The sequence below is a fragment of the Toxotes jaculatrix genome, chromosome 7, assembly GCF_017976425.1.
Source record: "Toxotes jaculatrix isolate fToxJac2 chromosome 7, fToxJac2.pri, whole genome shotgun sequence".
In the NCBI taxonomy this organism is placed as follows: domain Eukaryota; kingdom Metazoa; phylum Chordata; class Actinopteri; family Toxotidae; genus Toxotes; species Toxotes jaculatrix.
The window spans coordinates 874895-887139 of NC_054400.1; the positions used below are offsets into that span (position 1 = coordinate 874895).

A 12245-nucleotide genomic window follows, 5' to 3' on the forward strand; every position below is an offset into this window, starting at 1 on the left:
GAGCCGTCATCCTCCACACTGAAGCCCTGCTTCTATTTTCAGATTCGGCTTTTATTTTCAGGAAGTCGACACTGTTGCTAAGCGATGATGCTGCGGGAGACAAAGTGCAGCAGTTTAATCTGAAAATGAAATCAGCTCCAAAATGACTGCGAACTCCAAACTGAGCACGGTTCTGTAAAAGATCGTCAGAGAAAGATTTAGAAAGTAAACGTTTGAGCCTGAGGGAGAAGAAGCTGGAGACAGGGAGAGACACATGAAGGGTCCGTCTCTGTGTCTGTGCCTGACGGACAGCATCACACACAGGGAGAGACACATGAAGGGTCCGTCTCTGTGTCTCTGTCTGACGGACAGCATCACACACAGGGAGAGACACATGAAGGGTCCGTCTCTGTGTCTCTGTCTGACGGACAGCATCACACACAGGGAGAGACACATGAAGGGTCCGTCTCTGTGTCTCTGTCTGACGGACAGCATCACACACAGGGAGAGACACATGAAGGGACAGTCTCTGTGTCTCTGTCTGACGGACAGCATCACACACAGGGAGAGACACATGAAGGGTCCGTCTCTGTGTCTCTGTCTGACGGACAGGATCACACACAGGGAGAGACACATGAAGGGTCCGTCTCTGTGTCTCTGTCTGACAGACAGGATCACACTCACACCAGCACGGTGACGGTGGGCGGTTTAGACGTTTGATGAGGTCAGTGTGCTTCAGATCTTCAGTATCTGACCCACATGTTCAAGCTGAACTGTTTCACTCTCTTTTCTTTTTGACCTTTCTGACTGACTCTGTAATAGATATGAGACGTCTTTGCCCTGAGCTCTGCCTCCCAGGCTCTGCAGAAACGTCTGTGAACGTGGCGAACGAGTTAACGAAGTTCTGAAGCGTGTGACCACAGCACGAGTGTGTTCAGAGCAGAAAGGCTCGTTTGACTGTCTGTCTGCTGCAGGGCTGAATTAGCTGAATACAACGATTCTTAACTGAGCATTTGTTGTTGCTGCTGTTGTTGTTGCCCAGCAGATTTGCCTCTGTGAGTCTGCTGGGATGGAAGATAACTCACAGGAATGCTGGGAGATATCTGAGGGTTGCTAGGTAACCACACTCAGCCGTCCAATCAGCTGGCAGAAATGTGTGAGAAACAAAGAGAGAGATGCTGATCTAAAAGTGACCTCCCACCATCGGACCACCCGGACTGAGACAGAGAGAGGGAGGGAGGAAAGTACGAGTCAAACTGTCCTGCAGGCCACCAACAACTGTCTGTCCACTGTCCCCCGCCCGGCTGCCACGTCTGGGAGTATAAGTCAAACCGCCACTGCCCCGTTCCTCCTGCCCCTCAGCTCAGCAGTAAATCAGTGTGAATCCAGCTCCTGCTTCCTCTACAGCAGCCAGACATTTCCTACATTTCCCACAATTCCTTTCAACAGTCCAGAGTGAAGGAACTCCAGTTTGTTTCTCTCAGCAGCCTGGTTGTGTGTGTGTGTGTGTGTGTGTGTGTGTGTGGGAGGAAAGAGTGATAGTGAAAGTGTGAGTCACACTCGTGACTGAAAACACAAACAGTTTGGTCGATTTTCACTGAGAGAAACGCAAAAACAAAATGGAGGCAGAAACACTCGGAGGAGTTTCTTCCTTCCTGCGTGTTCCATCCTGTTTCCTGTCACAGAAGACAAAGAAACGCGGCAGAACCCAGAGAATAACTGGAATCTTTGCTTGGAAAACGACTGAAATGAAACCAAAAAACCAAAAACAGTGCACTGAGGTTCAAACCCAGTCACCAGAACCAGCACCTGCTACTGGTCAGCTGCTTTTTCACTGGAGTTTTAGGTGATTTGCAGGTTCTGGATTCAGATGTTGACGCTGTGAAGTCTCAGCTGAACCCACTGTATTTGAATCACTTTCCATGAGCAGCACAAACAATTAAAGGGCAGGTGAAGCGACTGAGGGGTGAAATGACCTGTACTACACCGTCTCACATGGTAAATTCAGTGTGATGCTCATTACAACACGTCGTTTTCACGCAGTCACCGTTCAGTGTTGAATCCAAATGTTCACAGGACTTTTTTTATTCACACTCTCTGATGTTTCTGAGAGTTTTTATCGTTTTGGGGGAAAAAAGCTGGAAAGTTCCCAGAGATGAGTTCAGAACCTCGTCTCTGTGTTTCTGTCACTGAGGAGGTCGTTAGTGTCGGTCACTGAACAAGCACAGGTCCTGAGAACGTGCAGACCTTATATTCAGATTTATAGCTGCCACACACACACACACACACGCACACACACACACACACACACACACACACACACACACACACACACACACACACACACACAGCTCGAGTTAGAAAGATTTAAACAGTTTCACAGTGATGATGAGCTCAGTAAGAATTTTGGAAACAGAGCTGACCTCTGGAACATTTTCCGTACGAGCAGCCTCCGGTTGTTCAGCTACATGTGCAGACTGAGCTGCACCGAGCAGCCTCCTGTGGATGTTACATAACGCTGTGCAGAGCTTCCTGCTCCGTGGCGTCCTGCTGAGTCTGAAGCCGTTTGTCTCATCACAGGTTTCGTGGAGTCGTGATGCAGTAAAATGAGAAACGTGTTGATGCCTGAAGCTGTAAGTGGGTCACAGAATGATGCTGAGTCACAGCTTCACATTCACAGCTCTGACTCAGACTTCAGAGTCTCTGTGACTCGTCAAACATCACCCGACCGTCACGACACTTTGCTCTAAACAAGATGTTTGTTGGCTTCTTCCTGCTCAGGACGGGAGGTGCTTTATGCTTCCACAGTTTGTGGTGCATAGTCGTGATGTGTGTGTGTGTGTGTGTGTGTGTGTGTGTGGGGGGGGGGGGGGGCATGGACCATGTGGAGCAGGTGTGATGGACTGCACTGGCAGCTGAATGATCAGACACAGTCCTGTCACCTTGAACTGCAGCTCAGATACAGGAAATCCCAAGATGCAACAGTTACAGCATGCTGCGTCTGTGTGTGTGTGTGTGTGTGTGTGTGTGTGTGTGTGTGTTGGCAGGCTCTTATCTCAGCTCACAGAGATGTGACCACACCCAGCCGGACATCGTTAAGGTAACGGCTGCTGTCATTGGCTGGCACGTGCGACATCACAGCGCCTGTGTAACATCCTTAACATGTTCAGATTAACAGGAGATTGAAATGCTTCCTCCTTTCCTTTCCTCCTTAGTGTCCTCCTTTCTCCTTGCCCCCCCATTTCTTTCCTTGACTCCTTCTGTCCTTCCCTATCTCCTCTCTTTCTCATCCTTTCCTCCTTCCTGTCCTCCTCACCTTCAGTATTTCACTTCCACCTCTTCCTGAACCATCATCTCTCTTTCCTCCCCTCCCACCTCCTTCCTGTCTCATCTTCTTTCCTTCCACATCTCCTTTACCACCTCATCTCTCCCTCCTTTCCACACACATCTCTCCTTTTTCTTTCCCTACCTCCTCACAGAGTCCAGCTGTTGGTCCAGGTGTTGTCCCTGACAACAGGGACTCTGGACCAGCAGCATTTTTTGTGGAGAGAGTGGGGCTGCTCTGATATCAGAGGGGAGAGGAGGTGTTGTTCTGAATAAAGCTCGTCCATCTGTCATATCAGCAAACACGAGAGCTCAACTTAAAATTCCTGCAGTGACAGAGCTGACGGCGAGTGGACGGCAGCCTAAACGCCTGCAGCCAAAACAACCCCCCCACCCCCCACTATCACCACCAGCACAATGCCACCACCACCACCAGCTCCACCGCTGGCAGTGCCCATGGCCTCATTCCTGCAGCATCAACAACCCCCCGCAGCCCCCCCCCCCCTCCCCCGGCCCCCCTGCTGCACTCAGAGATAAGAGCTGAGGCCTCCGTCTGCTGCAGTAACAGACGACTGGATTCAACACACACGACTTATTAAAGGAACATTCTGCTTTGTACAAACTGAGGATTAAACAGTGCCTGACCACCACACTGGTCTGAGACTCATCTAGTCCCACAAATCTGTGGTTCCCAACCTGGAGGTTGTGACCCCTAAAGGCATCACAGGATAGAAGTGAAAGGTCGTGAGATGATGTTCCAGATAGAAAAACACTTATTTCTGCTACACAAAGTTTGATGATCCTGCAATTTTTGTTTTTTGTTTTTGTAATTTTTCTTCTTAAAGACTAAAGATTCATTAGAATTAAAACCTCAACCTGTGACGAGTGGTCTGACAGAGAGTTACAGCACGGCACACACAGTAATGAGCTGAGTGAGAGCTGACGGACTGAGCACTGCTTTAATTCACTGTTGCTGATAATGATGGGGACAGATTCAGCACAGACGTCCCCATCAAGTATTTTTAGCCCCGATCCGGATCCCAGTCCTTTAATGTTGGGTATCTGCTGACACTGAGTCAAATCTAAGAGACTCGGCTGCCTGGAGCCCAGTGTGGTGCTCACAGTCCCAGTGTTTAACTGGGAGAAACTGACGTGATCAGCTAAAGTGACGACGTCTCACTCTGACCGAACAGTCCTGTTACAGACTGAAGCTTCAAATTCAGACACACAAACCCACAACAGACACGTTTTGTTTTGTTCTGGCATCAAACTGCTCCTGGAATCAAAAGGATCAGCATTTATTTTATCTTTAGCTTCACTACATAAATAGCTTATATTGACTTAATTATTATTCTGGTTTTATTTATCGTGGCTCGACTGGAAATGCTCCATGGCCCAGTGCAGGTCTGCAGCCCAGGGTTTGGGAACCACTAATCCAGACCCTGTGTAAGAACAGGACTGTTGCCTTAGTGATGTGATTATACTGAACATCTTTTCTCTGTCTGCTGCCAAAACATTTTCATCTCAGACTAAATACTCTGGTCCTCATCTGCTGATGCTGCAGTTGTTTGTTGTTGTTGTTGAAGCCAGGTAAACCAGGAAGAGTCAGACCGGTGACACAGTGTGAAGCTGGACCTCAGCTGATACAGGCTGCAGCTGAAATCAGCTGAGAACCGGCTTCTATTTGTGCTGCAGTAGAGCCTCAGTGGAGCAAACTTTCTATTGTATAACATGAGTGAAGATGACTCATGTGTCCAGAAATAGAGGAGCCCGCCCACGCAGCACGGTGCCATGTTCAGGGACTATACGTGTTCAGGACGCCATCAGTAACACGCAGACTGTGGAACCTGCATGTTCTGAGACACCGTCACAGTGAAATGTTAAAATATATTATAGATATATTATTTATGTTGTTAAAAACATTAATTTAAGTGAATGTGAATTTATCTCCAGTTTATATAAACCCAGGTCTCAGTCAGTCCTGCAGTCCTCTCAGCTCCTGTGCAGTTTCATTGTGATCTGAGCCGTGTATCTGTGGGGGGGGAGGGTGGGGGGGTGTATCTGAACTCCTCTGGTTTGAGTTTGAACTCACTGTGGACTGTTTGAGGACTCTTGTTTAGTTTCTTAAGTTCTGTTAGTAGTTTCCCGTGTTGAGTTTTGTGTCATCTTGTTTTGGTCCCCTGAGTTTAGGATTTACGTGTCCTGCTTTATTTTGTAAGTCCCCAGTGTGTCTTGTCTTGGTCTACCTCCTGCCTTTGTCTGGTTTCCCTCCTCTTGTGATTGTCTGCCCCGCCCTGATTGGTTTCACCTGTTGCTCATTACCGTGTCTATATAAGTCACTGTGTCCTTGTCAGTTTGTCTATGTCTGTACCTGAGTCTGTGTCTCTGTCTCTGCCTGTGTTTGACCTGTGTCCTAGCTCCTGTGTTGGGTCATGTCCTGGATCCTCTTGTTAGTTGTCTTGCCTGTTTCCCTGTCTGTCCACTGTCCTGCAGTGTCTGTTTCTGTAGTTGTCCTACATTTTGGAAGGTTTTTAGTTGTTTAAATTCTGTTTCCTGACCCTGGACCTTATCCGGTGATTCTGAGTTTAACAAAGTTCAGCTGTTGAAATATGTTGATGATACTGTGTTTTATGTTTTTTGATTATCAAGCTGCTGTGATATCTCAACAGTTTACCGCCCACATGTCACCAAACATCACAGCTCCTACTGTGTGTCAGGGCTGAGACTTTAGAACAATCCTCAATATCACACACACACACACACACACACACACACACACACACACACACACACACACACACACACACACACACACACACACAGCAGGCTCTTTCTAGCTCCCACAGGACTGAAACCCATTATTCACAGCTACAGTGGGTTCAATAGGACAGAGAGCTGATCTGTCATCAGTTAGCCTGTGACATCATCACGTACTCTTTCTGTATGAGCTGTCATACTCCCAGCCTCTGAGAACTGTGACCTCTGACCTCTGACATCAAAGATTCAGGGGCAGGACCCAAAAAATCCCAAACATCTCTGTTCTGCACACCAACAGAAACATTTTGAGCCTAAACTTCGTCCTCTGAGGCTCAGACCTGAGCAGAACCAGCTGATGATACAGTGAACTGTATGTTTTTCTGCTGCGTGATGCTAACGTGTCAATGTTCATGTCTTTTAGCAGGTTTGATGTTTACAGTCTGCAGCTGAGGCTGATGGGAGCGTCGTTAGGTCTGCAGGTCACAAACCAAATTCAGACGTGACCTGATGGTGGCGCCAGAGGAAAAGTCAGAGCATCATCAGAGTTCTTCCAGTTCATCCTGAGGGGAGCACGAACGTGTGAACCACGTCTCCTCACGGTCCATCCAGCTGCTGCTGGGATGCTGAGATCTGAGCCACAGCGCTGGACTGACCGACACAGACATCCACAGACTAAAAGTTATTCACAGCTATTTTAGAAAATCACTTATCAGCCACCTGTACCTGTACAGGTAAACAGAAGGCAGGTGACACATGTGACGCTGTTTTAATGTCAGAACAGCTCACATCAACATCCGAGCCAGTCACCATGACCACAGACAGGATGGACAGCAGGTCTTTACTCAGCTCCACAGTTTCTGAGTCTTTGTGACTGACGAAGCTTCCAGTAAAAACAGAGGGGAATGCTGTGCACGTACATCTAACATGTTAGCCTAACAGCACAGCACAGGAATATTTTAGAGATATTATGGGACAACCATGGACAGGATTTCAGAGAGGAGGCCGGCTGGCAGATGCTGTAATGCTGGATGAGGAGGGGGGAGTTTGAGGGGGGTGTTACATAAAACCATCCTCCCCTCCTTAATCCATCCTCCATCCCTCCATCCCTGCTCTCCTCCGGCGTGCTCACTTTCCAGCAGCCTCTTACATAATTTCAGACAATCACACGGTACCTGAATCATATCTGATCACATGTCTCTAACCTGATCATTAAACAGTGTTTACTATTTTTTTTAGAGAGAGAGAAAAAGAAAAAAAGGAAGGGGGGGGGGGGGGGCGTCGGAGCTCCTCTGTCCCGCTGCGGTGCGCCGCAACCCGGCGTGTCACAGCGACGGCTCCCCCAGACAAGGTCGACCACAGCCGGTGACAGAGCCGGGCCGAAGTCCCGCTAATAACACGCGCATTTTATTCCTCCAGTATCTGGATGGTCATCGCGTCACATCCTCTCCGTGAGTTCATTACGTTTATTTTACAACAAACTTCACTCTGCAGTTTTGCTGGATGTCAGAACATCGAACATCCATCTCCAGAATATTCCTACAACATCTACCACACATGGGAAGAACTGGGGGCTGATCCGGACACAGGACGCATACGCTCCTAATATTCCCGTTAAATTCCACGAGGTTTCCCAGTTTCCTGTTTATCGCCGCCGATGTTTGTGTAAACACACGCAGAGAAATATGAAATATAAACCCAGAGCAGGACAGCGGAGGGGGGGTCTTACCTGTGTGTTGTCACCGGTGTTTGTTCAGAAACATCCAGCAGCTCCGTCATCAACTGGTTCTCACTTCGCTCAGTCCCAAATATAGTCCGTGTGTGTGTGTGTGTGTGTGTGTGTGTGTGTGATAACAGCAGTGTATGTGCCTCTCTCTCTTTATGCTGTAGCTGTTCAACCCGTTACCTGTCTATGTCTCTCTCTCTCTCTCTCTCTCTCTCTCTCTCTCTCTCTCTCTGGACCAGTCCATTTGCTGCAGTGGGGGGGAGGTGTGTCGGTGCGCGCGCGTGTGTGTGTGTGGGGGGCGCATGACAGAGCAACATGCCGATGACGAAGGTGTGTGTAGAGATGTTCCCTAGAAGTTTTCACTTTGGAGTAATATCACAGTATAAACCAGTATAAACCAGTATAAACGTCCTGTAGTTAAACGAACGGCTTCACATATTGTTTGATACTTTGATGTATAATAAGATAATATCTTATCTGATCAGCTGATCACTGAGAGGCTCAAAGCTTAAACTCAAACCTCAGTATCTATATGTGTACATGTTTTAGTTGGACATTAATAACTGTACACATTGGTCTTAAGATCTCTCTTGAAAATTATTTCTACTTCGTAAACTAAATGAAAAAAATCAGAGTGTCTGTGAATGTTCTCATTCATCCAGGTCATAGTTCTCTCTTTGAAAACTGAATCGAAGGCAACTGGACATATGTTTGTCTGGGAAGACGTTTCGCCTCTTATCCAAGGGGCTTCATCAGTTCGTATGCATCGGTCTATCTAGTCCGCACTAGTCTGATCAGAGTGTGTAAGGAGTCATGGGCAGGACTCAGCTGGAGTCTGATGTCTGACAGAGTCATAAACTCACTCTGATCAGACGATTCCTGATTTAAATCAGAACTTGAGCAGCTGGGCCGTATTTTCGTTGGATCTGCTGAAACTGTCACATAAAATTCCTCACCTCATCCTCCTGCTGCGGTGCTTTAGATGGTATTTTTGTTGTCCTCCTCCTCCTCCTGCTCCGTCAGCTCCGTCTTCATGCCACCGCCCGGAGCATCATGCATTAATCAGAGCTCAGTGTGAGCTTCGGATAAAGGGGGTCCATTCACTGATGGCCTTAATTTGACTGAAGAGCAGCTTCATTCAGAGCAGCAGGTCAGAGAGGAAACTCTATTCAGGACAAACTCACTGCTGAAGGTGGTTCGACTGGTAGGGTCCTCAAACTGTGGTCTGTGGCCCTGCTGGGGTCACTGAGAGGCCTTCAGAGGTCCTCAGTAAAACAGTCAGGCGTCACTGTGTTGAGTCTGAACTCATCACACTGATCAGTGTACAGGTGAATTAGGTCACACCTGTAAACTGCAGCATAATAAATAAAATGAAAGGACAGTTATTTTAATATGCATATCATTTATATAAAAAGGATTAATAATTAGAAATAATATATCATGAATTGATTATACTACAAACTACAAACAGTGAATGATTTTATTTTTTGTCAGCAGGTGTGCCATGGAGGTCAGGTGTTATCAGGGTCTCAGGGGGTCCAGGTGACGACCCTGATGGCGGTCTGAGCAGCCCGCCGGATGTCCCGGTCCTCCTCTGCAGCCTCACTCCGCCTCACCAGCAGGGGGAGCTGCTCCAGCAGGAGGCGGCGACCTTCCGGAGCTTCAGCCAGCGAAGTCAGAGCCCGCAGGCAGTACACGATGAGGGCCTTCCTCCTCCGCCGCTTCTCCATATCCTCTGCTGCTTCCTCCTCTTTCTTCATGGACACCAGGTCGAGGAGGACAGGGACGACGTCCAGATCCAGACACTGCTGCTTCCCTGCAGGAGGAGGAGCTTCAGTCAGAATCTGTACTGTCAGGTTTCTGCTTCAGTTGTTCTACAGAACACCAGATAAACCTGCAGCTTGATTACATGATCCAGACGAGTGTTTCTATGGTGACGGACATGAAAATGATCATTAAAAAACTTAAAACTGGAATTTACATGTGGAAAGACACTTCCAGCTGCGCTGCTGTCAACCTGAATCTGCCAAAGGTGTGTGTTCGTACCTGTGGTGATGATCACAGTGTACATGATGACCCCTGCAGCGTTGGCCTGAACCTCAAGGTCTTCGTCCTGCAGCAGACCAACCAGGACAGGAAGCACTGCCTCCTCACACACCTTCCGCTTCCCATCCTCAGGAACACTGAAACCAGCAGACAGCAACCAGAACCAACAGCAAACACTGAAACCAGCAGACAGCAACCAGAACCAACAGCAAACACTGAAACCAGCAGACGGCAACCAGAACCAACAGCAAACACTGAAACCAGCTGACAGCAACCAGAACCAACAGCAAACACTGAAACCAGCAGACGGCAACCAGAACCAACAGCAAACACTGAAACCAGCAGACGGCAACCAGAAAGAAAGGGCCTGGTGTTTCACCTGAGGGCCATCACAGCTGCAGCTGCCTCTCTGCGGATGTTCACCGAGCGGTGGGACAGTTTGTGGCCCAGCAGTGAGACGCCATCAGAAGCCAGAGCTGGAAGAGCGTCCAGTCTGGAGCAGCAGCTGATGGTGGAGAGGAGCAGCACCTGCACCTCCTCCTCCTCCTCCTCCTCTTCCTCTCTGAGCTTCAGCATCAGTTTAGGAACCAGAGTCAGGAGAGCGTCCGCACCTGCAGTGATATAACACCAGGTTAGACAAACTAGTTTGGAAGAGAAAACCAAGCTGAAGTTGGCTGTTAAATCAAAGGTGATGAGCGTACCTGCAGGCAGCAGAGCGAGGCGGTTCAGCACTCGGTGGACGTTTCTCCTGCAGGAGGACGAGGAGTCGTCCAACAGCTGTGAGAGGGGAGGGAGGAGGGAGGAGGACAGCAGGGCCTGTCTGTGGGAGGAGACAGAGACATAAAATGACCCGACGGTCCCCTGACTGATCAGCATTTTGATTGGCTCCTCTGAGTCACCTGCAGTCAGAGGTTTGCCTCTCAGGCTGCACTGGGACATCACTTCAGGCAGGAAAACCACAGTGACGTTCCTCTGTATGTTTACATGTTCCAGAGGAACCACAGCTTCATGTTCACCTGGATGTTTACCGCCCCCTGCTGGTGACATCGCAGAGCACAGCGAGGACAAGCAGCCTATCAGGAAACAGAATTATGATGCCAAACTGTGCAGAGTCATGCTAACAATGGTCAGTTAGTCATGCTAACAAAAAAAAACCACACACACAAAAAAAAAACACAACAACTTGAACGGGTCACAAAAGGTGAATGTAGCGTCCCTCTGCGCAGACGGCCATCCATTGTCTGTACCGTTTCTGTACGTCAGGGAGCGGGAGAGCTGGAGCCTATGCCGGCGAACTATGGGCGAGAGTCGGGGTACATGGCTCTGCACTGGTCGCCAGTCAACGGCAGGGCCGACACACGAAGGCTGACAACCACATGCATACACACGCACACACCCCACGTTCACAGCACGTTAGGTCACACTCTGCGCGCACGTTCTCCGGATTGGCACAGACCGGGGCGCGAACCCGTAACCTTCTTGTCGAGAGACCGCAGCACTAACCCCTGTGCCACAGTAGGCCACCCTCCCTCCCAAGAAAGAAAGGCGGCGAAATGCCGCTCGTCACCCACCTGCCGGCGCTGTGGGCGGTCACCAGGTGAAGCAGCTCGCAGGTCCGTGCTCTGACCGACGGATCTTTGTCCGTTAGCAAAACCTTCAACTGGTCCAGAAAACCTGCAGAAGACAAACACTCAAACATTCAGCGGCCACAGGCTGAGCCACACCGGTTCATTGGACGTGGTCTGATGAAGCTGAGTACTGTACTGGACCCGGCTCATGTCGGACTTACCTCCGCTGACGGTCTGGTAGAGCCGCTCCGGGTCGTGCATGAGGTCGCAGAGTGAAGCCAGAGCCCGCTGCCTCCCGCCGGTGTCCGGCTGCTGCAGCTGCTCGAACAGCCGCGGAACGGCCCGCAGCCAGGCCACCGGAGCGCGGGTCGGGTCTATCAGAGTACCGGCCATCAGTTAGTTTAGGAGCCGATAAACCAGGAGCTAACCGGACTGGACGGCCAGGTAGCTCAGACTCCCCGCAGCTGTTGCCTAGTAACCGTAAACATCCCTACGACGACGCTGCCTTCACGGCCTGTAGGGAAGTCGGTTCTTCTGGGACATCGAATTAATCAACAGATTTCTCAGATCTTTTCAGTTTAGTTTAATTTCCACCACACGTCCGCTGCTGGTAGGCGCACAGGTACGGCTGAACCACTGATGAAGACCAGGCTCACAGGCAGAAAGAATCAGACAACAGGCAGCAAAGAGTCCACACAGTACTGACAGCAAACTGGGCAGGGACAGCTACCTGCAAGCACGTGAGGGAAATGACACCGAGGTGTGTAGGTAGATGCTTAGGAAGCTCCACAGACTGGGACAGGAAACGGGTGAGGAGGTGGCTTTTTTAGGTAAATTAAACCGACACA

At 49.4% G+C, this 12245-nt stretch overlaps 2 protein-coding genes across 4 annotated transcripts in view; both read right to left on the bottom strand.

The window, feature by feature from the left end:
* The window catches only part of LOC121184182 (dematin-like), a 17315-nt gene extending 9391 nt beyond the window's left edge, over nucleotides 1-7924 (bottom strand). For 2 of the 3 annotated variants that reach the window (XM_041041679.1, XM_041041676.1), the window contains exon 1: nucleotides 7787-7924. The gene's annotated coding sequence lies outside the window, so the exon portion shown is untranslated. Of the gene's footprint in view, nucleotides 1-2402; nucleotides 2745-7786 lie in introns of those variants that run through there. The other variant, XM_041041677.1, reaches the window with a different exon arrangement.
* Nucleotides 7925-9244: 1320 nt separating this feature from the next.
* rsph14 (radial spoke head 14 homolog) lies at nucleotides 9245-11790 on the bottom strand. The gene is made up of 6 exons (XM_041041699.1): nucleotides 11619-11790; nucleotides 11401-11503; nucleotides 10531-10649; nucleotides 10209-10440; nucleotides 9830-9966; nucleotides 9245-9599 (listed from the first exon to the last, which is right to left on the bottom strand). The coding sequence occupies exons 1-6, from the start codon at nucleotides 11788-11790 to the stop codon at nucleotides 9313-9315; spliced, it is 1050 nt and encodes a 349-aa protein (XP_040897633.1). The 3' UTR covers nucleotides 9245-9312.
* Between the last annotated feature and the right edge of the window lie 455 nt (nucleotides 11791-12245).